The following is a 23,809-nucleotide window of genomic DNA, read 5'->3' as shown; positions in this document are numbered from 1 at the left end:
GCTCCTCAGGCCAGCTGAGCCCAGGTAGCAGAGGTGAGGTTCCTTACTCATCTGCTTCACTGTGGCTGGGTCACGGGGAGAGGGAGAGGTGGGAGGAGGAGAGGGAGAGGTTTTCATGTTGCCTCTCCAAGGTCCCAGACTGGGGGCTGCCTCCTTCTCAAGCACTGAGGTTCTAGGTGTGCCTTCGCCTTCGTGACTCCAATCACTTGGTCGCCTGCCCAGGCTGACCTTGTTGCCTGCAGGAAGCAGTGGGTGACCCACGTGGCTTTGTGTTTGTCACTGTGCTTAGGCAGTCAGGTGTCCCCGTGTTGAGTGACTGTGGTCAGCGCAGGCTGTCTCTGTTCTGCAGGCATTTTCACGTCGCCATACGAAGGGCGCTACCTGATCACGGCCGTGCTGGCCCCGGAGAGGGATGAGTACGTGGAAGCGGTGCTGTCCGTCTCCAATGCCAGCGTGGCTCAACTCCACACTGCTGGCTACAGAAGGGAACTGCTGGAGTATCACAAACCCTACTCGGGGAAACAGACCTGTGGTGGTCCTGGGACGTTCCACCTTGTTCTTCACCTCAAAGCAGGAGACGAAGTGAACGTCGTTGTAACGGGAGGCAAGCTGGCCTACACAGACTCTGACGAAATGTACTCCACATTTAGTGGAGTTCTCCTTTATCCTTCCATTTCTCATGTTTAGGTTTACCTTGAACAGGGGAGAAGGGTAAGATATTCAGAAGAAATTAAGTGTAATAAAATTCAAAGCTTTAATATATTCAGTTTATATATTTGATTTCAGTGATGGGTTTATAGTCTATACGGAAACATTTTCCTTGTCCCTCGTTAACAGAGGTAGCTACAAAAGACACATTTCTGTAGCTAAATAAACTCCTTCCCAAGCCCTTTACCTCTACAAGCAGAACAACTGTTTAAACAACAAGTATGTTCTCAATAGATATTTCTCCACTGTGCTCCTGCTATTCCCTAGTCAATTGCCTTTGCAATCTTTTCCCTAGTTTTTCAAATTGTCCCTAGTGTATCAAAGTTTACATCTTTGCTCAAGTTTACAGTTGTGGTCAGCTATTTTCATGTTTTCAGTAAAGCAAAGCCAAGAAAGTGAAATTGTAGTGGATATGGTTGATGACTTTTTATTCCTTGTATTATTTAGTAATGTGCATTGGCATAATCAGTTTGTTCAGTGCAATTTCAAACTGTGGTGGTGCAAAGCAAAATGATATTCACGGGCATCAATTTTCTTTTTTGCCTTTGAGGGCCAAACACTGTGCTAGGAGACAAGGTGAGTGACTCAGTCAGGTGGAAGCAGCAGCACAGGGAGAAACTTGCCTCAGCTTTCTGCTGGGAAGATGTGAATGCAAGGTGCTACTTGCATTGCTACTACTGAAAGATTCAGAACAGTTATTGTCTATTTATGGAGTAAAAAAGATGATTGGTTATTCATGACACTCTTGAGATTAAAGCTTGCTGCTAGAAATAAAACAGGTCGGAAAAATCAGAATCAATTTGCTTAGCTAGATGATTTTGAAAAGTTTAAAAAATTTTACAGGGCCTGTTTCTGGCAGTGCAGCACTATTTGCATTAGAAGGGAAGTTTGTGTCTTTGGTGCATTGTAGAAGACAAATCAGACAAAAAATGGTTGATAAAGGAAAATAGTGTTATTAGTCAGTATTGTCAAATGCACAAACCAACCCTCTGCCAGAGTTGTTGTAACAGCCTCCTGCATCAGTGCTTTCAAGTGAGGTTTGTTTTAACACTCAGCATCTGTTTATATGGATAAAGCAGCCTTCTTAGCTTAAACAGGTAAACACGTCTGGGGCAGCAGTATTTTATTTTGCACACTAGCCACTTCTCAGTGGAGGTAATAATAATGATGCTTTGGCTCTTAGGAGTTAGCATTTTGATGACTTCTGTGGCTGAAAAGAAATCCAGCCATGTTTAACTGAGAGCAGGACTGTATCTTCATTTTTCACATGTACATATATTTGTCACCTGTACATTCTTTATATCAACTCACCTTTTTAGTGGTCTGTTCATGCCACATAGAGCTGTATTTATCATAGTGGTTTGTGTAGTGTATTTTCTTTATTACGAATGCAGAACAGCTGTTTGTACCCTCAAAACAAACAAATTTTTTAGGTGAGGAAAGAACTCCCTGCGCTGTAAAGCAGTACATTGTATTTAGCTGAAGCACTTTGCATCTGAGATCAGATGAAGACTCGTGCTTTTGTTACTTAGTTTTGGAACAGATATTCCCTAATAACTATGTTTCCAGGCAATGAGTTGGGGCCTTCCCACAACAAACTATCACATCCTGGAAGCTGAACTGCTTTAAGAAGAGCAGGCAAAAAAAACTTTCTGTCCACAGGGGACCTCTGAGTCAGTCCTAGTGCAGCTAGGGTTGCACTGGGGCACTTGCGAGCACAGGAAGGAAACTGTGGGTGGAGTTTTAAAGCACCTGATTTGGGAAGATCTCTTGACACCTGATTTCCAGAAATGATGGTGTTAGAGATAAGCAGGAGCTGGGGCAGGCTGTGTTTGTAGGAGGAAGGCTGTTTCTGACAGAGCAGCTGGCAGGCAGTAGCCAAAGATGTAGAGTGAACTTGTGCTGATGGAAGGAGCCGCCTCCGTCCCGTTTCCCTGCCTGCGTTTCTGGACCTGAGCATTAGCACGCAGTCAGCAACCACACGCTCATTCAAGGGGGGCTTAGCTTTCTTTTGTCCTTTCTGTCCCATGCCTTCCTAGGGCTCAGAATGGTAGGGACAGACAGGAAGGGTTGTTTTCTGTGTTTTCAAAAGCCAAGCATATAATACGCTTTTTCTTCGTTTTAAAAACATAATTTCTTGTTACGTACAAAAGCCAGAGAAGCACTTTTCCTTTCAGGATATTTTTCACTCTCATCCAGAAAGCTGTGTTCTCTAAGAAGCTGGCTCCAGACTATGTATGACTCAAGATTATTGTTGCCTGTTCTAAAAATGACTCATGGAAACAAACAAAATGAGCTGAGTGCTTAGGGAGACCTAGCTGGCAAACAGAACCTTTTTGTTCCACCTCCCCCAAGTGAGAAATTTTTAAGAATCAGCAGAGCAAGTTTAGTGCTAAGAGTTGCAAATCACTTATTTAATTATTATCGATCATTTAATTATTACCTAACTGCTCCAGGAGATTCCTAAATCCAACCCACAGATCTTCACAAGCCCAGTTTTGCCAATGGGACAGGGCCGTCTTCCACCAGAAAGTTTCCCCTTAGACTCAGGATTTGCTGCTGCCTGTGCTGGGACAGTGTAAGCACTCAAAATGCAGTGTAACTGGTACTTGTACACTCCCTAAACTGTGTCACAGCAGGGCACAATCCCAGCACCTTATTTTGAGGACACCTTTAGACTTTTGATGGACAGCTTCCCATTCATCTAGAGCTGTGTGGGTAGGTAAAGCTATGATCTTTTACAAGGAACCTCTATCTAAGATTCCCACCTTTGTTGAGAGGGATTTGACCTTAATTTGCACTTCCTTGGTAATTGCTGTAATCAGGGTAGGTGGTTTGGTTCCTTCTAATGAGGTTATTTTCCTGGAGCTGACAAGGTGGAATATTCCCCCACCTAGGTAGACCACAGGGATGTAGCCCATCAACAGGGAAAGGGAGAATGAAACCTGAGTTTGTCTCTGCTCCAGTCAGTTCTTGGATTAAATATTAATAATGCAAGAGCTGGAAGAGACTTGGGCACAAATGCATTCATAGGCCTGACAAGGGTTGGCTCCACACAGAGCAGCCCAGCTTCAAGGGAAGGAGCAAGAGCTCTGCTCCAGAATACCTGAGCCTGCTGACAGAGCATTTACATCTGGTGAGAATCAGCAGCAGCACAAGGAAAGACCTGCACTGAAAGGAGCATTTCTCACTGTGGGTTTATGATTTGACTGCCACGTGCAGGAGAATCCACAAGCTCAAATAGGAAGTATCTGTTAACTGAGAAAGCCTTAAAAAAGATCCAGTAGGTGGGAGCTCTAAGATAGGACTGGTGCCTGTTTCACAGATCACAGTGCTACCTTTTAGAGCTGCTTTGTAGGTAGTTCAGTAATGCAGTATGTGAGAATTGCAAGACTCTTAGACAATACAGTATCTGTTGGGCCCAGTGCTCTAATTTGACATCAAAAGAGGAAGAAACTCAGAAAGAAGAAACTCACCTTCTACCAGGTAAAGCTGTACAGGCAGATGTGTGTCTGACAGTCCCTCAGCCAGGCACGAGGCCCCGGGGTTCCTAGGGACTGCAAATATCCAAACCAGATGAGTCTCCAGGGCAGCATCACTTGTGAGACAGGTGAGTTCCCAGAGGCAGGGCTTTAGCAGCCACAACATCTGAAGCCAAGCCAGCATGCTCACAGCCAGAGATACTTGCCTCTGGCCAAACATGACAAGAGTATCCTAAAACCCCAATGTGACATATAAATCAGTCATATCCCCAGGAAAGACTCCAGTAAAGCAGGAATGCCAATTTTCACTGCAAAAAGTGTAAAAAAATTCTACCTCATTATTTTGATTTGCTATTAAGACCTCTGGAGACAGTGAAGACATTTTTCTACTGTCCACTTTGAGAACACTCAAAGCTATGAGGACTTCCTGTGGTATTCTATCATATTTCCTTTCAGTGTACACCAGGCTAGCTGCAGCAACTTTGTGCAGTGTCACTGAGCCTCTAGTTGGTTTGGTGAAACCAGCTGGCCCAACAAGAAAAATTAAAAATAGTCAAGCAAGCTGTAGGTGGAAAGCATAAGAAAGCAACTTGAAACAACTTGCTCATCACCACTCCATGCAGCTTTAAAATGTGCTGGGAATGCAAGGTAAAGAGCTCCCCCCCAACTGCAACCAGGAGATTCAAATCAGGATTGAACTCTTTCCTGAGAATACAGCATGCATTTGGAAGTGATTGTTTGCTGATTGGCTAAGTCCTTGTATTACAGCCCAGTAGTGGCCATGGGTCTCTTCCACTAAAACTAGAAATGCGTTTATGGTCCCAGCTTGGAGACGGGAGGAATCTGCACTCCACTGAGACTTGGTCAGTAGGTACAGGTTGGCTGCTGGTTGCTCCTGGATAATGGCACAGAGTTCAAATCATCCAGCTACCAGGAATACCTGGGGGCAGTCTCCTGTCATCACAAGACAGACTTGTGCTCCAGCCAACATAACCTTTCTGCAATGTACCCTGCAGACTTGGGATGCAGAACAGCAGCTCTGCCAATTTTTTGTATATGGGAGATTTCAAACAACACCTTGTAACATGTTACTGCATAACCAGGTTTTGGCATTTATTTCACTGTCTTGATTGTGAAAAAGGAACATAACTAACATTTTTCAGCAAAAAGAACAGTGCATTTCAAAGTATGCTTTAGGTATGCATGTCTATACATATATTCATGCATATATAAAAATAATCTCAAAGGGGGAGAGAAATATCCAGGAACATGAAGAAAGTGTGTGAGAGAAAACAACTGCAGATATGTCCAAATAAAGCCTACCTCTTGTGTAATGCCTTGATGCTCTTTTGCTTTCCAGGGAATACAGCAGCACTGTAAGCCAAAATTTTTGTTCTCTTCTCCACCGCCTTTAGAACTGCAGTTTCTGGCTTCTCAGTCAAGCTTGCATGTAGATTTAAAATGATTTTTCAGTGTCAAGCACTGTGTCACATAGTACATGGAAGTTCTGCCAACACAGCTCTTGTCCATCTCAGTTGCTCAGTCACTGCCCTGATTCCTGGCTAAGATGGTATTTCAGTTGCAAGGGACCTACAACCATCACCTACTCCAAGTGCCTGACCAATTCAGTGCTGGACAAAAGCTTAAAGCATGTTGGTCAAAGGCATTGTCCTTTGCCTTTAATGCCTCTTAAACACTGACAGGCTTGGGGATGCTGAGATGGCCCCTCCACTCCTCCAGCATGGCAGGAGCAGAGCCCACAGGGGCAGGATGTGGCATCTGCAAGGCTGTGCCTGCCCCACAAGCAGATGGAGCAAGGGCTGTCCATGCCCAGGAGTGCTGAGCAGCTGCACAGAGCACTCCTGGGCTGCACTCCCCTCCATCCATTCTGCTGGCATGGGGTGTTTCCCAGTGATTGAGCATAGGCAGCCAGCCATTCCCATGGCCCTGGCAGGACCCCCTTCTTTGTGATGTATCAAAGCAGCTTGAAGTTCAAGAGCATGGGGAATCCAGGGTGGCTTCCAGGAAAAAGGAAGCACACAATCCCATGTGGGGAGTGCACTTGGCTGCCTTACACACAAGAGATTCCATAAACACTGTAAGTCTGGGGATCTTTGGGGGTTGTTAGTTGTTAGGACTTTGTTTGTTTGTTCATTTTTACCAATCACTGACCTTTGCATTTGTCCTGGTTCTGGCTTGGACAGGGTTAAGTTTTGCAGCAGTGGTGAGCAACTGGATATGAATTGTACACTCTGCTGTTCCTATCACTGTTGTTACTGTTCCTTATTTCACTGCTGTTTCTAGTAAATTGTTCTTATCTCAACCTGTGATCTCTAGCTCTGTGTGCCTCCAGCTGTCATTTCCAGCCCTCCACGGGGGAAGAGAGGGAGCTGGAGGAGGAGGTGAGAAAGCTCGGTGGTCTGGGTTATTTCAGTGGGAATACAAAATTGGGGAATAGCATTCCTAAACCACGACAGCACTGCAGAGCAGAGCTGCTCAGCACTCGAATCCATCTAGGATAGGATGGATAGGATCCAGCTCTCTGCAAGACATTGTCCCTCGAGAGTGAACAGCATCTCCCAGTCTGGCATTGTCAGCAAACTTGCAAATGGAGCATTCAGCTCCTGCATTCAGCCCACTGATAAATATATTGAACAGAACTGGCCCTGGCATCGAGCCTTGAGGAGCACCACTGGTCACCCATCACCAGGCAGCAGCAGTCCCTTTCACCACAACCCTCTGAGCCCTGCCCTTCAGCCAGTTCTAGGCTGAGCAGCTCACGCTGTTGCTTGTGATCACTAGAGCAGGTGCACAGGGAGTATCATCAGAAGTGGAAAATGTAAGATCAGAGGCCAGCAAGGTAGGAAGGTGAATTAAAAAGAGGGCAGGGAAAGGTTGGCTAAAAGATACAACCAAGACGAACACAAAGTGTACCAGTGCTCAAGTGGGACAGAAACACTGGTGGGGGTTTGATTAATTTAAGGCAAGGGAAAGGAGGAAAAGCAGCAAGGGACTGCTTAGGAAACACATTGCACAGGAGTGGCCACCCCTGCCAGGCAGAAGACCCTGACACACCCTTGCTATGCCCAAAGCTCTGAGCACACACAGCACAGGGGACATGTGCCCAGAAAACCCTGCTGAGCTGGCTCTGTGCTCAGCTCACCGCTGGCACAAGAGCTCAGCTGGCAGCAAGTGGGAGCATGCACAAACTTCCCACCAAAACAGTGCAGGGCTGCAGGTCCTGAGTGCATGACATAACTCCAGGCACAGTGTTCTGCTCCTGGAAACAGTGATTCTGTTCTTTACACATTGAAACCAGCTGCTCCAAGCAGAAAAATTGATCCACCAAGAACAAGACCACCCTAGCAGGAGTGCATTACAGTAAGATGGACACAGGAGAAACAATGCCAGCTCAGAAAAGTTTTTGCAACAGATTCAAACATTTGGCATACATTTGGCACAGGACACACCACCCTTCAGTTGCTTGCACTGGCTAAGTCACTCACTGCAGCACCAAGGATGCAGTGGGACCCAGGTGTGAAGGATGGGCAGTGAGCAGACTGGTGGGAGGAACGAGTGCAGTGTGTCTGCAGAGTCATGGGGGAAAAGTCAGCAGGTGATAGAACACCAGCAGTAACACCAATGATACCACAGAAGGACCAAAAGGCACAGCATCACTAATCTTTTCATGCAGATCCATCATAATTGACTGAACAGTCAGGTTTTCTATGTAGGCTGCTAGGTGGTTGCATTTACCAAGAACAGCAAGAAACCAGGAAAATTAATTTCTACTGAAAGCTTGAGGCCCCTTTTCCAAGACTGCCTCACAATATTTGCTTCAAGCCATTTAACAACTGCTATGGAAGACAATACTCTTTGCCTTGAAAGGGAAAAGTTAACTTCGATCAAAATAGGATAAAACTCCAAATTAGGGCAGATTTACAAGAGCTCAAACTGCACTTACAACTTTTTCTTCAAGGCAGCCTGTACATTCTCAAGTCATGCCTCTGTTACCTGATATTTTATATTACCAAGTGCATGTTTGCTTTTCATTATAGTTGTAACCCAGTATTGGTACTGGCACAGAAGTTAAGCTTGATGACAGCAATTTTTTATCAGCTGTATAAATACTCTGAAAAAAAGTAAATCAAGTCTGAAAGAAAGCAAATATACTGTATCCTGAGAAGACCAACTTGAATTCTATGCTGAACATAAACACAATTTTAATAGCCCCGCGTTTAATCACTCAGCAGTACAATCAAGGAATTACCAAATCAAAGTAAAGAGAAATTTCACTTAAAGTCTGTTTTTATTGTGATAACATTGTTCTGAACACCAATAAACATTGCACTGAAGTGTGGGTTGCTGTACCCAAGACAGTCCAGTCTTAACAAAAACCACTGTATTGGTATGATCACAGATTTGACATTTTAAACACACTACCTTATTAGTGATTGGTTGCTTAATAATCAAGCATTACATCTTCAAGATAAAAATGAAACAAATGACTGAAGAGAGTTTTCCCACCCTCAAAATAAACCAACATTTTAACTTTCATCTGGAAGTAATTAACACTGTAAAAAAGTCCCAAACAATTCCTTTTTATTTAGCAAATTTTAACTCTGGAAATTAAAATTTCTTCAGGCAAAAGTGACACTTTAAAGGCATCTCAAAATTCTCTACCTGTGATGTTTCACAAGGAATTTGCATTACAGTCATTTAAACAACTCATTCATTTGACAGCATTTTCTAGAAGACTTGCATGAAATATTAACATGAAATCTCATCTCTTTCACGTTTACCATAAACAGATTCAGAGTTTGCCTCAGAAGTCCCATAATGGAGTTGACACAAGTGTTAAAACTTTTCCAGTTGAAAAGAAAAAAAAGGGTTTTGGAAGGCATATACTGATGACAGAAAGTTAAGAAGACATGAGCCAGGATTGCACATGCACTTGGGAATGAAAGCCCAATCTTCTGAAGTACAAACATGCTTGGTACAGTAAATAAATTTAAAAAAATAAATCCAGAAATGCATACCCTTTAAACTGCTGATCTTTGAATCATTATAGAAACGGGTAATGTCCAAGTCACTAACAAGTTTTGAATTGCAATGTTCCTTATTTACTCCCAGACAGGTGTCATTGACTCAGCCTTTGAGGGGTTCCAACGCTAAGAGGATCTGCATCTTCAACAACACAGTCTTAACAGGGGTGTGTGTGTGCCCACAGCCAGGCACACTTAGAAGTTCCTCTTTCACAGAAAGAATGATGTAGCTTGCGCTAATTTTACACCAGTATAGCACAACTTGTTCTCAAACATTCGTTTCAGGCCACTTCTCTCCACTAAGGTAACAAAGGTCAAGCTAACACATAATTCTTATTTAACCCCTCCACGTTAATGTTGTGGCACAAGCCCACAGCTTGATAGCAACGAGATGTCTGCTCTAGAGTCAGTAAAGTGCCCAGCAGCCCCGAGAACACAGGTACACAACAACATATTCTGTCCCTAAATGGGGTTAACAAACAATCTGAAAAGCTTCAAATACAAGCCAGAGTTAGAAAAACCAAACCCCCTGCCCTGCTCGTATCAGAAAGACTCAGCAACGTTTACATTTTATCAAAAAACAAATATCAAACTGTAGCTGTTACAGAGAAAAACCAATCTGTTTTTTTAATTAAGCAACCTTTTGGATGCTCCTACAATGAAAAGTACATGCTAGCAGAATGAGGAGCTCTCAACAAAACTCACACAACCCCCATTTTCATACCAGCTGAAAGTACATGTATTTGGAGATATACCTGATATTATCTTTCCACACTTCTCATTTACTCAAGTCCCCACGTTGAAATCCACAGCTTATCTTTATGACAGTCTGAAAAGTTGAAGAGAATTGAAGGGGAAAAAAATGGTGAAAAAAGAATATTAACCCAAAAAGACACAGCCAAACCATGGCAACAATCTGTCCCATTTGGGAACTCATCATGGTTTCATGAAGTGCTTTTATTTTTAGAAAAGCTGTGTAATACCAGGGCTACCAAGAGTAGACTTAAGCATGGTAAAGCAAATTTTGACAGCCATAAAAAGACTGTTCGAGGAAAGATTGCTTCACTTCTTTTATGCAAAATAGAATCTTTAGATATAATATTTAATCTTGTAATTAAAATACTTTATTATGTTGGATTGTTATTCATTAATTTTAAAGTATTTAAGTGACTTAAAAGCTCAAATCACATTGATATTCAAAGCACTTGGTGATCATGAAAATTTTAGTTTCTAATGAAATCTATGGGATAAAAAGTAAGAAAAGGGGAAAAAAATACATGCAATGATGTTTGCAGGCTTTTGACATTGAAAAAAATACAAGAAAAAATCAGTAAAATATCCTTTGAGTTGAATCCTGTGAAAGGATTCAACTCTCTACTAAAAGACTGAGTAGATTGGTGACCAAGAACCACAGAAGTTATTTTGTTCTCACAGTACAAAAATGAGGATGCCTTTCAATTCACTGACACCGTGACAGGTAAGTTTTTTTTATCCCACTCTCCTTCTCCTGCTCTGAAAGTGATTCCAGGTTGATTTTGCTTGCCTCCACTCATTATCCAGTGTTTTATAAATACAGCAATACACTAGAATTTTATAATGGGGGGGGGAAATAATTTCATTTATACAGTGATTTATAAATGCCCCCCCGAGCAGCTCACCAATTGTCCAAAGCTGATGTTACATCAGAACTGAGGGTTATGAAAGCCTGACAATGGAGAAAAAATACTCCTGGAGGGGTGTAAAATCCTCTAAATGTATGCTTTTGCAGGCAGTAAAACCGAGTGATCTGGGGTTTAAATGACTGTAGTCCTTAAGCTCTTTGGGCTGGTGGAATGATATATTCTCACATAGTTTTGTCCAAAAGAAGTTAAATGCACTAATTCAACTTAAAAAGCAGCCACCTTTGCCTTCAAGTACTTTGGAGAAAGTAAATTAGCTGCTTTTATAGCTGATAAACACCAGAACTGGAATGTAATTTGTTCACAGGCTCTGACTGGAACCTGAGGAATGACCAGCATGATGTTTGCAAATAACCCAAAACTTCTTAAAAAGAAAAAAAGAAAGGAAAAAAAAAAAGGAAAAAAAAAAGGAAAAACAAGTTTTATTCTGCTCTGCAGCAATTAACCATTCTCACAGCTGGAACCTCACTACTGAGTTGCATTTTCTTCCAGCTACTGAAAACCTGCAATACAGAACTCTGGAAAGACCTGCAGTAGGCAATTAAAAAATTAAATACATAATTATTTTTTAGTATTGCAATTCCCTGAATATAATCTATACATACATTTTACTGGCCTACACAGCATACACACACATACACATTGTATCTGTGCTGAAAAAGGAAATAAAAATGCCAGTTCCCCAACTCTTACAGAAATGTTCCAAGATTTTTCTTGATGAAAATTTAACATGACACAGCCTGAAAACAACAAAAGCCATACAAATGTCTGAAGACAACTTTCATTTTAACAAGCTCATGAAATAGTTTTAACATTGTGTGTAAAAAAAAAAGTAATAAGCAGAGTTAGGTTAGTTCGAGTGTGATTTGTATAAGCCCAGTCTTGTACATGTAACAAAAGGCATATTTACATTTAAAGAGGAATTTTATGTCTTCAGAATCTGCCAGGCTAGCAAGGTCTGTACATTTTCTGTATTCTAGCTGAGAAAGAGCACAGTGGTCTTAGGCTCTGGCTCCTTTCAAAAATGGCCTAAATGCCCATCTGAATGTTAAACCACATTTTTCATTAATAGGTCTGACATTCTATTTGGCAGTTTCCATACACTTTTTGGCTTCATTTTAGAAAATATACTTAAGACAACATAAAAAGAATAATCTATGTTTACAATAAGGTCTGTATTGATGAAAATGCAAAGTCATATTTTATGTCAGTATTTAGTTGCCCTGAAGCACTTGGGTACCATGACCATCAATGACAGGCCAATCTCAAGTGCCATAGAACAGGTATACAATAACAAACAATAAACAAACAAACACAAAAACCAACATACCCTCCCCAAAAAAAAAAAAAAAAGACAGTAGCTTTGCATTTTCTTTGTTTTAAACCAATGAAATTAAAGTGATTTCTTTAGTAAGACTTACGGTACCAATATATAAATTAGCATCCTCATTAAGAAAGTTCTTCACATTTAAACTGAAGTTGAGTAGCTCAATATGAAATTCCATCTCCTGGTAAGAAGTACTTTTCAGGCCAGGTCATCCATGTTAAGGTCAGGAAGAGGCTCCCTCCAGTAGCAAAAAGAGCTGAATTCTGGGCACGGAAATGCAGAACTCTGTTCTTTATTAATCAATGGGAACACATATTCCACAAGCTCACTTAGTCTGTAATACCTGTATTAAAGGAGAAGAAAGACCATTATTTAACAGTCTAGTTACTGTTCAGCTGTAGTCAAAAGCAGCTTTAGAAGTCCAGACCAGAAAGTTCTAGTCAAATAAGGCCCCACTACCACAAAAGTGATTTTCAACTCTATTTTTCCAATTTTCATTTTGAAAAGTCTCATTCAAGTATCAAAAGCTGTAAGTCCCCCACAAATAAAGTTTTCCACAATTCACATGTAAAAGGAGATCACAGTCATAAATGCAATTATTTTATAATCCCATTTCTAAACACTTTGTTTAGCTGTAAGAACAAAAATGGTCTTACGAAGATTTGTTTCCCTTAGTCTGTTCTTGGATCAGTTCACCCTTTGGATTCACAGTAAATATTCTGCAGTCTGGAACTCCCACTTGCATGTAGGCATATACATCCTGCAAAAGAACAATACAAGTACATGCTTCAACATTTTCTTATTGACTGTGGTAACAAGCAATTTATCAAAGGAGTGAGAAATGCTGATTGAAAAAGGCTACAGTAAAACTGTCCCTTAAAAAAAAGTCCTCAAACAACAGTAAAAAAACCCAATCCCCGAAACATACACACACACTATAAAGAAGTATTCCCCCTGCCCCCAAACACTTAATTCTTGTGCCCAAGCCTAGGACCACAAACATGCACAAAGTCTACACTACACCACATCACTCCCTATGACAATATTATTCTTACAATACCCCTCTCTCACTTAATTACAGAAGTACTGAACTGCAGAGAAAATAGAGGAACCGTACAACCAGAAAAGGGATTCAAGAGTGTAAAGCACTGAATTAATGCCCTTAGGTCACAGTCAAAAATACTTTAAAAGAATTCAGGAAGGCGGCACATATTTATTAAAGTGAGAATCCTAATGCATCTTTGTAACCTTTCTCATATAAGCAGTTGTAGCAACTTAAGGTATCTGCATGTGGCTTTTTCCAACCAAACCCATAAAAGCAGCAGTGTCCCATTTCCATATTCAAATTTTCATAAACACAAAAAGAAAAGCCTGTTTGTTTTGCTTCTCAAGTACATGCATTTTAACCATCCAGTTAGAAAGGGGCACTTACATTGGGCCTGTTTCCAAAAGCAGCATAGAAAGGTTGTTTGCTGGGAGCAAACAAATTCTTGATATCATTCAAACATTCGATTTTGAACTTTTCAGGCTTCTTTTCTATGACTTCCCTAAAATAAAATTTCAACAGTCAAACTCTAAATCATGATTTGATAAAAGGTATCCTCCTTTCCCCATTCATCTGGTACTTATATTCTCATTGCTTCCTGTTGCTAGCACTGGTAGTTATAGAGACAGTTCTAAGTAGCTCTCCAAGAACAATATAAGAAACAATCAAACATTCCCTCTTTTCCAACACCTACAGTAAAAAAAACAGATGAATACTGTGCATAGGCTAAGTATGAATGGAAATGGAATTCCCAGCTGTGAATGCAGTTGTGAACTGCTTTTTTGTAGCTGACTATCTGAATCAGAAGATCTAATCAAGTACACATAGGTGTACTTGTTACAACTCCTGTCTCTGACAAAAGCGCGTAAAGTCCATGACATTAATGGAAATTGGTGTCATTGCTACCCGTGACATAATAAAACACAAATAAACAAAAAAGCCCAACAAAACTTAAACAAAATCCCCTCCACAAACAACCAAGCCCAAACACCTGTCCATTATTAGCTCCTCCCATCAAGAACAGGCAGATTATGGTTGGTCCAAAAGATAACTCAGTTGAACCATACCTAAACTCCATACTTTTTTAAAGCAGCTGTATATGGAGCAATCCCAACACCACAAGATCATTTCACATGACAGCCTATATTCCCCAGATTTTTTTTCTTTTCTCTCTATCTTGTGTAGTAACAGTGCACTGCAAACCTTGAAGATATGCTTGAAAAAGACAAAAATGTACTGATATAAACAGAACCTAAGAGTCCTCAGTCATGGACTAGGTGAACAAAGAGAAGGGAAAATGAGTTCTTCTTCGACTGGTATGTTGTGTTTTGTAGCCATTTCTAACATGCCCACAGGAACAGAAGTATACAAGTGAAATTCAGACAAAAGAAGAGGTTTTTAAATGCTCACTAGAGGGACATCAAGTCTCAGTAGCAAATATAGTCCAGAATGGAACACTTTTGTTACAGCTGTAATGCCAAATACTTTTAATCTTCTCTTTCTCTGAAATGGGGAGGGAACTTATACAAGAAACCCCACATGCTTACCTATGAAAGGCAGAAAACAAACTGCTGGGGGACAACATGAGAGGGCCCCTGGGGAGAATTGTTCCTTTGTCATTCACCCAGTGCAGGTACCCTCTGGTGATATCTGCCATCCCAATGGCACGGGCAGAACAGTACAGGAACTTGTAGCCATTTCTAGAAAATAAATTACCAACTTAGTTCATATTCCTGCTGAAGTTTCTTTGCGAAGGTAAGTACACAATTATAGCAATGTCCAGAGGCACCAGTTTAGGTACTGAATTGCTGCAGAGCTCTGCATACACACAAGGGAAAGATTTTTCTATTGTTAAAAGAATCTGTAAGGCATGTAGTAGCTTGAATACACAACTTAATCAAAACTGAGAAACAGGAAGTGCAAACATAATAGGGATGGTAAAAGTCAGAGGACACAATTAGGTAGACTAGACAGTGTTTAAATAAGTGCCACACTGGTTTTATTCAGCTTCTTTCAGCCCAGCTGTAGGATGACAGCAATTATTTAAATTATCTGCATCACAAAATAATGGGTGCCAGATCTCCTGTGTTTTTCACATTGTTGGCAGAATTTGCAGTGCTGAGTAAACGATGGACAACAACAAGCATTCATTAAGCCCCTAAATTCTTCCTGCAGACTTTGTATGCTCATCTGTTACACAGATTTGTATACAGTTACTGCATGCACAAAAGGCTTAAGTGTTTATGTGCATTTTCAAAGACTTGATTCAATTTGGCAAATAATTCCAGAACTGCTCTTCTGTTATGCACTGAATAAACAAAAACACCCACCCCAAGCCACCCAAACAAAACCCAACAAAACAGTAACATTCATGTTATCTCCCATGAAGCACAAGGGGCCACATGAAGGCCAACAATATATTCTAAGACCCCAAATATTTTTGTGGAAAGAAAGACTACTAAAAAACAGTCAAAAAGTTGATTATTTTAATTTAATTCTGAAGTTTCTAACACCTGATCATCCTAGTTAGCAAGTATTATTTCTGGCATCACTGTATTTGAAATAAGTTGTTCCACAACATAAAATCTAACCTAAGGAGCATTCACCTGGCTTTGGAAGCAAACCCATTAAACCAGAACACACTAATGCATTGGAAGGACACTATTTAGTTTAAAATATATGCCATATGATACTTCTGAAAGGCTAGTGACCAACCTGATTTGGTGGAAAACAGACATGCATGTTTGAGAAATGATTTCTATTATGGTTCTCTTTAAGTCATGAAAATATTACACACAGTTTTTAAAAGCTACAATGCAGAACAAAATGTCTGAGAAGGGAGCCAGTAAAAGTGGTGGCTTGCACTGCTGTAAAAGTATACATCCGTGGAAAGAACTTAGTTTCATTTGTGTATGACACAAGTTGCTCACTTCCAGCATTTCGACCAGTTAATTTTAATAAACTGAGTAATTTTTAACAACTATCCAATTACTTATACATTAATTCCCATATTCCAGAAAATCCTACTTGTTTCATAGATTGCATACTCACTCGTTTATGGAATGATAGAGTTTTGCAATGCCCTGATGAGTCCAGTCCTTGCCAAACTGAGGGAGGATATGCCCCAAAGCATCAGACCTAAAAGGAGAATCAAAGGTACCTGACATGTGGTACATGAGTTTTGTTAAAGACAACCACTAATGAACATACAATTTAGAAAGAATATTTACAGAAATATTTCTGAAGGTTCTAACAATTTCAATAGAGAATTAATAAATAGTCCAGACAGAGCAATTAGTGGGGTCATACAATACAAGTCAGTTTCCAAGTTAACCTGTGGCTGCTAAACCTGGAGAAGTCTAATAGAGGGAACAATCACATGGTAAATCTTATCATCTTGGCATTATTATTTTAAAATATATTTTCTATTTTGCTTTAAAGGCAAGTACAAATTAAAATAAAAAGCAATGTTATTAACAAACATCCTTTAATAGTTGTCTTAAATAAAGCTTCTTTACCTTGTTTTGAAAAGCAGGATCAATAAAGCAAGATTAAAAAAAAACCAAAGAAAGAAAATCCCCTAAGATACTTACTTGGTTATTGTTCCATCAATGTCTGATATGATGATTTTATCATTCCAGTTCCAGAGGTATATTGTTCCTGCACAACGGCAAGTCCCTTGATACTGGGTTGTAATACTAAATACAACATCATTAGGGCCATCTCTGAGCTTCAACTTTGCCTGTAGAATAAAAGTAAATGGAAATGTAAGCTGCCCAATCTCTAAAATTTTTATGATTTTGGAATCATAAATGAGCTGCACAAAATGGCTCGTATATTCTTCCTTGTCTATCTTGATTAACTCAACAAAAAGTGAACCACGGTTTAACACAGGCACAGTTTTGCTGTCCAAGTCTGTTCCAACCTGGGTACATGTGTATGTGCATAGTTCTTGTACTGCCTACAGCAGCAGGTATTTCACCCTCTGCCACTTTAATTCTTGTTACTATAGCAGACTTGCAGCACTATCAAACTGAACTCCCAGTTTGCCACGGGACACAACAGTATTGTTTACTTAGTGGATGCTCTCCTCAAAATTCTTCTCTGATGAAAATCATACATTTAGACAGTAGCAGAACTAAATTTTAAGTTAAGTTAGACCACGGTGAATAAACTGCACATCAATTTAAATGTATGCTATTACACAGACGTGCAGATCCCAGGATATCCAAACTGCAGAAGCAAACTATGCCACTTTTCTGGCAACATCTTAAGTTTGATTATGGAACGTCATAAGAAATTACTATTTTTTAATCCAAACAGATTCTTAAAAAAACACTACAGAAAAAATTATCAGAAATTCCCTGCAGCTGCCTACCCTTGCACAGGAATACATGTTGAATTTCTTTTAAAAGAATTTTTTTTTAAGGATTTTGAATCATCCTACACACAAGACAGGCATGTCACTTACTATCTGGTCAGAAGACAGTCTAAGTGACTTCTTATAAGATGGAACGTTCCCATGGGGTGGATGCTCTGCTGGGGCAGAATCCATTTTCAGGGATTCCTTCAACTCCTGGGATGCTTCATCACTAGAAGAATCATCCTCTGGAGGCCTAACATGACATTAACCAGAATCAATGTAAGCTACATAAAATCCTTCCTTAACAGAGTAAGATGCTTATGCCAGAGTAATTTCTGCTTATGCTGAGGATTTCTGCTACCTGATAGCACAAATAAAGGAAGTCTATGGTCTAGTGAATGCCCAGATAAAGCCAGTACATGCCAGTAAGCAAGTAAGACTTGGAATGCCAGTACTGGTGGAGCTCTAAACAAGACTATTCCCAGCTGGCTCCACACACAATGGGTTTAGTAGAGACACAGTGTCAGGTGGTCACTAATACTGTGTTGATGAATTAGGTAAACTGCAGATGAAAAGGGACACTGAATGGGTAGCAGTGCTTCGTTTTTAAAAAAAGCGGACTCAGTTACTACGGCATTTAAACTGTAGGTGTTAGTGGAGCAGCTCACCTTTTAAGGTTATTCACAGACTTATTTTCCTGCTCATTAGAGAGTTCAAGATTAAAAGCAGCATTTAGTTTCTCTGAAGTATTAAATCACAATATATTTCGTTCTTTAAACTTTTAAGAAACCAACATTTACAACTACCTTTGCAAAATCATGCAGGAATATGCATATGCATAATAAATACCCTACCATGGGAGAGTTTTGTGCTTTTAAGCACTGATAGCTGTCTACCACAACTTGGGCAACATGTGCGCTGTGATGAATGCTATTTTATTGTTTCAATCATTTAATGTTACAAAAAATTCCACATGGTTCAAACTATTAATACAATATTAGGCCTTCACAAAAGAAAAAAAAGTATTACAAAGTGTATCAGAAACAATATCACTGTATTTACAGAGCAGTGGCCTATTGATAAAGGTTACCATGTATGTATTTCTGTCACTTCTGTTATGATTTAAGAAATAAACACAACAGCATTTAGGAAATAATTGTAGTGTATTTGTAGTTCCTACAATGTTTGCTGCCACAGTATTTTGCTGAGTTGTTTGCTATACACATCTGGTTCCTCTTCAGTAGCTTACATGCTTTTTTCCCACAGTACATTACTACTGAATTCTTCATTCAAAAAAAGAAAAAAGAGGAAAAAGGCACTATTCAGTCCACAGATAAGTCTTCAGACAGGAACACACCTACTATTAACTTGCTCTTTTATAGTTGCTGGCAGTTCATTTGCTCTTTGCGTCTCAGTTTTCCCCTCTTTTGCCTCTGGTATCTAAAGCAACATGATAATAAAGAATATTTTAGCCATTTTTAACAAATCCAAGTTAAAAACAGCTACCAAAATAGTACATAAACTATATTAAGTCTCAGAATCACCATTCTGCATAATAATTTCTAAAAGTTATTTTTAAAAAGGATGCTTATGAAGAAATTTTCTATTAAAGCTATTTCTTATTTCAGGAGACAAAACTCTGTGTGCCAGAAATTAGGAACTGCTAGTTTAACATGAGAAATTTAGCATTAAAAGGAGCTGTCAACCTTTGAGCTTATACATCACTCTTTTGTGGGGAAGTAAGTTGAGGGCCTATACTCAAGGTTTAGAAAGCTTAATTTAGTCTAAAATGGGGTGTCTCAGCTTAAGTATTATGCAGTGCAGCACCTACTTACTTGTTTGTTGTACATTCCTAAAACACACTGCAGTGACTGAAGAGCAGCTCTGATAACTGCTTATGGCTTAGAAGAAAGAATTTTAAGAATAACGCACAACAGGCAGATACAATAAATTTTGTTAACGCAACTAAAGCACCAGGCAATGATGCAGTATTTGAGGCTAAATTAACAGATGCAGCTACAGCTGCTGCAGCATCAGCTGGCCATCAGTGATACTGAGCTATATGAACAGCATTTTGAGGTACTTCTGACAAATAACTATTTTTTTATCTTTTAACACCTAACGGGGAAAAAAAATCCCAATAGGTCTCAGCCACCTGCTTAGTCATGCTTTCTTTCTTGCGCCAGAACCACCACCTTCCAGACTTCTTTGGCATCTTTTCTTTGACCCAAGACTCAACAGTAGCCTGAAAAATTAGACATGTTTTTAATTAGTATAGAAAAACAAAGAAATAATCAGGTGTTACTACATACAAAATTTTCTAAGTATGCATTTATCTATTTACCTTAGGCAAACTCTTCTGAAACACCTGCAAACTCAGAATCATCGGAGCAGCCAATGCCCAGTTATAATACCTGTTTTAAAACACGTTATTGGTAAGATATTACAAAATCTACAGATCAATAAATATCAGCATGAAAAACTTGCCCTTGTGTCGATGAAAACATATATTTGCTACCAAGCACTAACATTTTCTGCAAGCAGAGTCATTTTAATATATACGATTCAACATCAGTAGCAATTACAGGAAAAAAATCTCACTTAAGCTAAAGCTAAATTTAATGCAAATCCTTGGTTCAAACAGATTCACACACAAACTGCAATGGAAGCTGAGAAACATGCTCACTTCAGAGACCAGCTCTGAAATGGGATTTTATATAACCTAATTACAAGAGACAGAGAATTTACCTGTTATAAATCCGTATTACCAAATTAGGATTGTCTATGAGTCCAGGGTTCTCAGCAAATTCATGATAAGTAATGATATGTTCCATGAATTTTTCTGCAATAGAAAGAGATTTTAATTAGAAAGTAATAACTTAAAATCCCAAGATGTCTGATTAGTTTACATCTAGGAAAACCCTTTCTGTCATTTCAGAGTGCTGATCCTGCAGCATCACTAAAGATGTGCTAATTGAGGTCTACCTGTCAAGGGTCCTGTGACTGCCTCCTCCCTACAGAAAAAGCCTTGAATCACTTCAACAGTCATAGTAAAGAGCACTAAGAAATTAGAAGAGGAAGGATAAGGAGGAACTAATTCAGTTCAAAGGCTGGAGAAAGAAAGCCATGCTTGTCTAGGCAAATTTTCTTCCAAAATTATGACTGCAGGTAAGGGGCCTACATACTACACTAGAAAAAAGAGGGGGAAGGGTGATGCCAGTTTTTCAGGTTTGAAAAACTACTACTATCACTAAGTAGCCTTTTTACAACTAGTTTCTATATATGTTTGCAGAAATCCATGATTTAGTGTAAGATCCCTGCAATCAAGACATCCTTCTTTCCAATCAAATCCAGTATTGCCATCATGTTACCACAAGAACAGTCCTGAGTCTTTATTAATAAGCACCTAAATGTCACTTAAAGTATTAGAGACTGGATGACCATTTAAAAAAGTAGTGTTAAAACACTGCAGTATATGTCCATAAAGATTTCATGCTCCTAAAAGCTCCTTCAAAAATACATACAACTTCAATAGTAAATAGACTAAAGTGTTAAGAGAAAAAAAACAGCTAGTAAAAATCTAGAGGTTAACAATCATTTAGGATAGAAGCAGATCAGAAAATATAGTCCAACACAAAGGAGTTTTTAATCACTTGAAAAACCTGAAAAATAAGAAAAATTGTCAGGCAATTGGAAAGAAAATGAATTGTTAAGATTTACATAGGACTAAGCAAGGACTGGCAACCAGAAACCAATGTAGTTGGTCAGATAAATAATATATAGTACGAAAAAGGAGACACAAAGATTCTCAAGACATCAAGTGTCCTTGACTAATATGAAGTTCAATTCTGCTATCTCTGCTTGGCAAATGCTTGAAAATTTTAGAAAAATTAAAGACTTTCTATCCCCTTTTCTCAATGTAAGCATAGTTAATAAGCCAAAGTTCTGTAAGAAGGAAATCTGAGCATTCAAGCCACTTCATTTGTTTAGCTGCCTGAGCTCTATTCCTGTTTATACTTTAGTCTTTCACATACCTTTAGAAATCTCTCCATTTTCATTGAGACCTCCACAAAGTGAAAGTGTAACATCAGGCAAGTCCATAGCAGAATCAGACATGCACTCTGTACCACTATCAGCAGCAGCACTTCCCACTGACTGGGGTGACTGGGAACCAGAAAGGGTATCTGACTCTGCCCACTGCCTGAAGCCAGGATCAGAATCACTAAAGGAAAGTGAAAAGTATTTTACTTGCAAAAAAATGTAGATCTTAGGTTACAGAACACACTATACGATTACTCCCCCCAAAAAATCTTGCCTTTGAATTTTTTACATCATTTCACAATATAAATTTAAAACCAACCTAACAAAAACCCCAGGAACACACATCCAACACCAACCCTTCATAACATCGGCAGATTGTTTCCAGTTCTCCTAACATCCCCCCAATTTGGCAATAATTGCATTTCTTGCCTAAATTGGATTTAAATGAAAAAAACATCCTCTGTATTCTACTTCTGAAGAATAATATTGTGCCCTTCAATCTTTACCAGAAAGTTGCAAAGTAAGAAAAAGGAAAAAAGGGCACTGTTTTTTGTGTTTTTAGAACACTGTCTGTTGCAGAATGTACAATAGAAAAGAAAAATGACCTTTTTAAAAAAAATCACACTGTCATTTAAGGCTGGAGTCACTAGTTTGATCCAATGAAATTTTATAATATGGCTGAACAAGAGTATTTGTACAAAAGCAGTTTAAATGTACTCCCCTCTGTCTGCAGAACATGCAGGTTCCACAAAGCAGAAAACTCTCAGTAGTCCCCTTCCATGTCATCTTTCAATGTGAAATTAGAATTTTCACAACGAGGTAAGTACTGAATACTTCACAAAAGCCTAAAACCCTGAAGTCCAATTCTTTTTATCAGAACTGGCACATAAATAATACATGTAATGATGCAAGTCATGCAACTGCAGAATTACCCAGATTTACAGCATTTTACTTCAAAATTACCTTTTAGGAAAGTAGAGTGCTGCAACTTCAGGTTCCAAAGCCTTTAGGTCATCCAAGTAAATATCATCGGGGCCTTGATGATGACTTCGCTTGTGCACCCCTGTTAATTTTAACAATTAAGATTACTAAAATGAAGTAACCCAGACATATTAAATACAAATATAATCATGGAAGATTCACACTTATTTGTATGATTTTTAAGTTCCAGAGTTTCATTATAATTTTAATCACATAAAATTTTAAAATAGAAAAAATGGAAAAGGCACATTTATACTTTTTCCACTATGATCTCAAGTTTGGTAGATCACACTGAGGATAAGAATCAAGAGCTTTATTCCATACCTTTCTTTTTTGAAGGAGAGTCAGTTTTTGCTGTTGGTTTTGTTTCTGGTAAAGGATCCATCAATATTCTGGACTGATGATCCCCATCCATTGGCAATGGAAGTTGAGGTTCTATGATTGCAGAAGCAAGAGAGTCTTTAACATCCATCTGCTTTAGGAGCGGATGAGTTCTTGGCTCAGGTTTCAGTACTGTACAGACAGAATCTTTCACATCATCATCATCTTCAACTTCATCAGAGCTGAGGATAACCCTAAAATGAGTCTTCTCTGATGGAGTAATGGTAGCTGTTCTGCAATGTTCCAGTTTTTCCTTCTTACTTATCTGAAAAACAAAAGTCTAGTCAATCCTTTCACTCCACCTGTTTGTGTCACTCCATTCTAAACATTCAATTTGTACTCATGGTACAAGTTCTCATCACACACAGAAACCAGAAAATAACTTAAACAAGTACGGTAGCAACATAAAACATGTTTCACCATATTAGCAAAGTTCCCTGCAAAAGAATTTTCATAGGAGCTTATTTACAAGTTCAGTAAAGAAACTGGCATAGAGAAAGCACTGACTTGATCAAACAACAGCAAGGAGAAAGTTTAAGTGTGGATTTACCAGGGCCTTTGTTAGATACAAAATTTACTCTTATCAAGGCCACAGTTCCTCTAGAATGAAACAGAACTTACTCTACAATAAAGACAATTAACTTCTTAAATTGTTTCCTTTGGGTTCTGACTAAAAATTCAAAAATTTCAGACTTTCACTGCTAGGTTTTCTGGGATTACTTTGTTGAGCAACTTTTGAACTCAACAAAGCTGACTC

At 39.2% G+C, this 23,809-nt stretch overlaps 2 protein-coding genes across 2 annotated transcripts in view; one reads left to right on the top strand and one right to left on the bottom strand.

The window, feature by feature from the left end:
- The window catches only part of EMILIN2 (elastin microfibril interfacer 2), a 37,338-nt gene extending 30,825 nt beyond the window's left edge, over window positions 1-6,513 (top strand). The window contains exon 8 of the mRNA XM_030943377.1: window positions 350-6,513. Within this exon, the coding sequence (XP_030799237.1) occupies window positions 350-687 (338 nt within the window). The 3' untranslated portion in view covers window positions 688-6,513. The remainder of the gene's footprint in view (window positions 1-349) is intronic.
- Window positions 6,514-8,476: 1,963 nt separating this feature from the next.
- LPIN2 (lipin 2) overlaps window positions 8,477-23,809 on the bottom strand; it is a 35,821-nt gene continuing 20,488 nt past the window's right edge. The window contains 14 exon segments of the mRNA XM_030970952.1: window positions 8,477-12,584; window positions 12,898-13,001; window positions 13,674-13,788; window positions 14,834-14,986; window positions 16,338-16,424; window positions 16,880-17,028; window positions 17,758-17,902; window positions 19,007-19,089; window positions 19,805-19,894; window positions 19,994-20,063; window positions 20,398-20,491; window positions 21,684-21,871; window positions 22,654-22,753; window positions 22,996-23,317. Coding sequence (XP_030826812.1) covers window positions 12,440-12,584; window positions 12,898-13,001; window positions 13,674-13,788; window positions 14,834-14,986; window positions 16,338-16,424; window positions 16,880-17,028; window positions 17,758-17,902; window positions 19,007-19,089; window positions 19,805-19,894; window positions 19,994-20,063; window positions 20,398-20,491; window positions 21,684-21,871; window positions 22,654-22,753; window positions 22,996-23,317 — 1,845 coding nt within the window. The 3' untranslated portion in view covers window positions 8,477-12,439.

Source organism: Camarhynchus parvulus, chromosome 2 (assembly GCF_901933205.1).
Source record: "Camarhynchus parvulus chromosome 2, STF_HiC, whole genome shotgun sequence".
Taxonomy (NCBI): Eukaryota; Metazoa; Chordata; class Aves; order Passeriformes; family Thraupidae; genus Camarhynchus; species Camarhynchus parvulus.
Note: the sequence above shows the minus strand (reverse complement) of the source record. Positions and strands in the feature narration are given on the sequence as shown.